We start from the raw sequence: 1,041 nt of genomic DNA on the forward strand, positions 1-1,041 counted from the left end.
ACCATACACCCATGGCCAGGGCCCCACAGAGCTGTGGGCTCATCCTAGAGCTGTAGTGCAAGGGAAAGCAGATGGCCACATAGCGGTCATAGGCCATGACTGTGAGCAGCAACAGCTCAACGGATGTTGCCCATGCAAGGAAGAAGAGCTGGGCCATACATCCCTTGAAGGAGATGGTGTTTTCCTTAGTCACTAGGCCAACCAGGGCCTTGGGAATCACAGAGGAGGTGCACACAATATCCGTGGTAGCCAGGTTGCACAGGAAAAAGTACATGGGATTGTGGAGCCCAGTGCTGGAGGTGACCAAAGCAATGATCACAATGTTGCCCATTAGAGCCATCATGTATAGGGTCAAGAAGCAGCCTATGAGGAACAGTCTTAGACCAGGGTGCTCTGAGAACCCTTCCAGCACAAACTCTGTCACTCCTGTCTGGTTGAGACTTAGCATCATCAAGGAGAGGATGGGGTCCAGTGCTGTGTCTTTCAGGTTCCTATAAAATTCCACAGTTTACCACTTCAAAATTTGGATTCAAATTACCTACTGTCAGAAAGGAAAGGAATGAGTTTATTTCCTTCATGAAAGCTTCTTGTCTTATCTTCTGTGTACTACACTATTGGAAAGCCACATATATTTCATTTTCTTTTATTTTTCACATAGTAACTTTCCCCATGTATTGTTTTTCAAGGGGAACCTATGTTCTTCTCTGAACTCGAACATTCGAAACGAGAGAAGCATCCTTTACCCAGCACCTGCCTATGCTTTTCTTCTCCATGGCCACTAAGCCCTGTGCTCTGGGGACAGTGCTCGGTGACCCAGCCCTACCCCTTACTTTCACAGCTCCTATTCTCCACATGATGAGGNTTGTAGACNGATACACTGAGNTGACTGTTATATCTTCGCTTCCATACTTGGCCTCCTTAGCTGACAGGCACTTTGTCTCTTCTGATATTTGGAGTGGTTGTCCAACTACCCGTCTCAACCAGATAGTGGCACCCCCATGGCCAAGTAGCCATGTATTTTCTGAACAAATTTCCGTTATT

General features: G+C 46.9%; 1 protein-coding gene across 1 annotated transcript; it reads right to left on the reverse strand.

Moving 5' to 3' along the window:
• Positions 1-4: 4 nt before the first annotated feature.
• LOC110315563 (olfactory receptor 13A1-like) lies at positions 5-468 on the reverse strand (the record flags this gene model as incomplete). The annotated part of the gene is made up of 1 exon (XM_021189590.1): positions 5-468. A coding segment is annotated over exon 1 (447 nt), but the record flags the coding sequence as incomplete, so codon positions are not given.
• Positions 469-1,041: the final 573 nt, after the last annotated feature.

The sequence above is a fragment of the Mus pahari genome, unplaced genomic scaffold (genome assembly GCF_900095145.1).
Source record: "Mus pahari unplaced genomic scaffold, PAHARI_EIJ_v1.1 scaffold_14158_1, whole genome shotgun sequence".
NCBI lineage: Eukaryota > Metazoa > Chordata > Mammalia > Rodentia > Muridae > Mus > Mus pahari.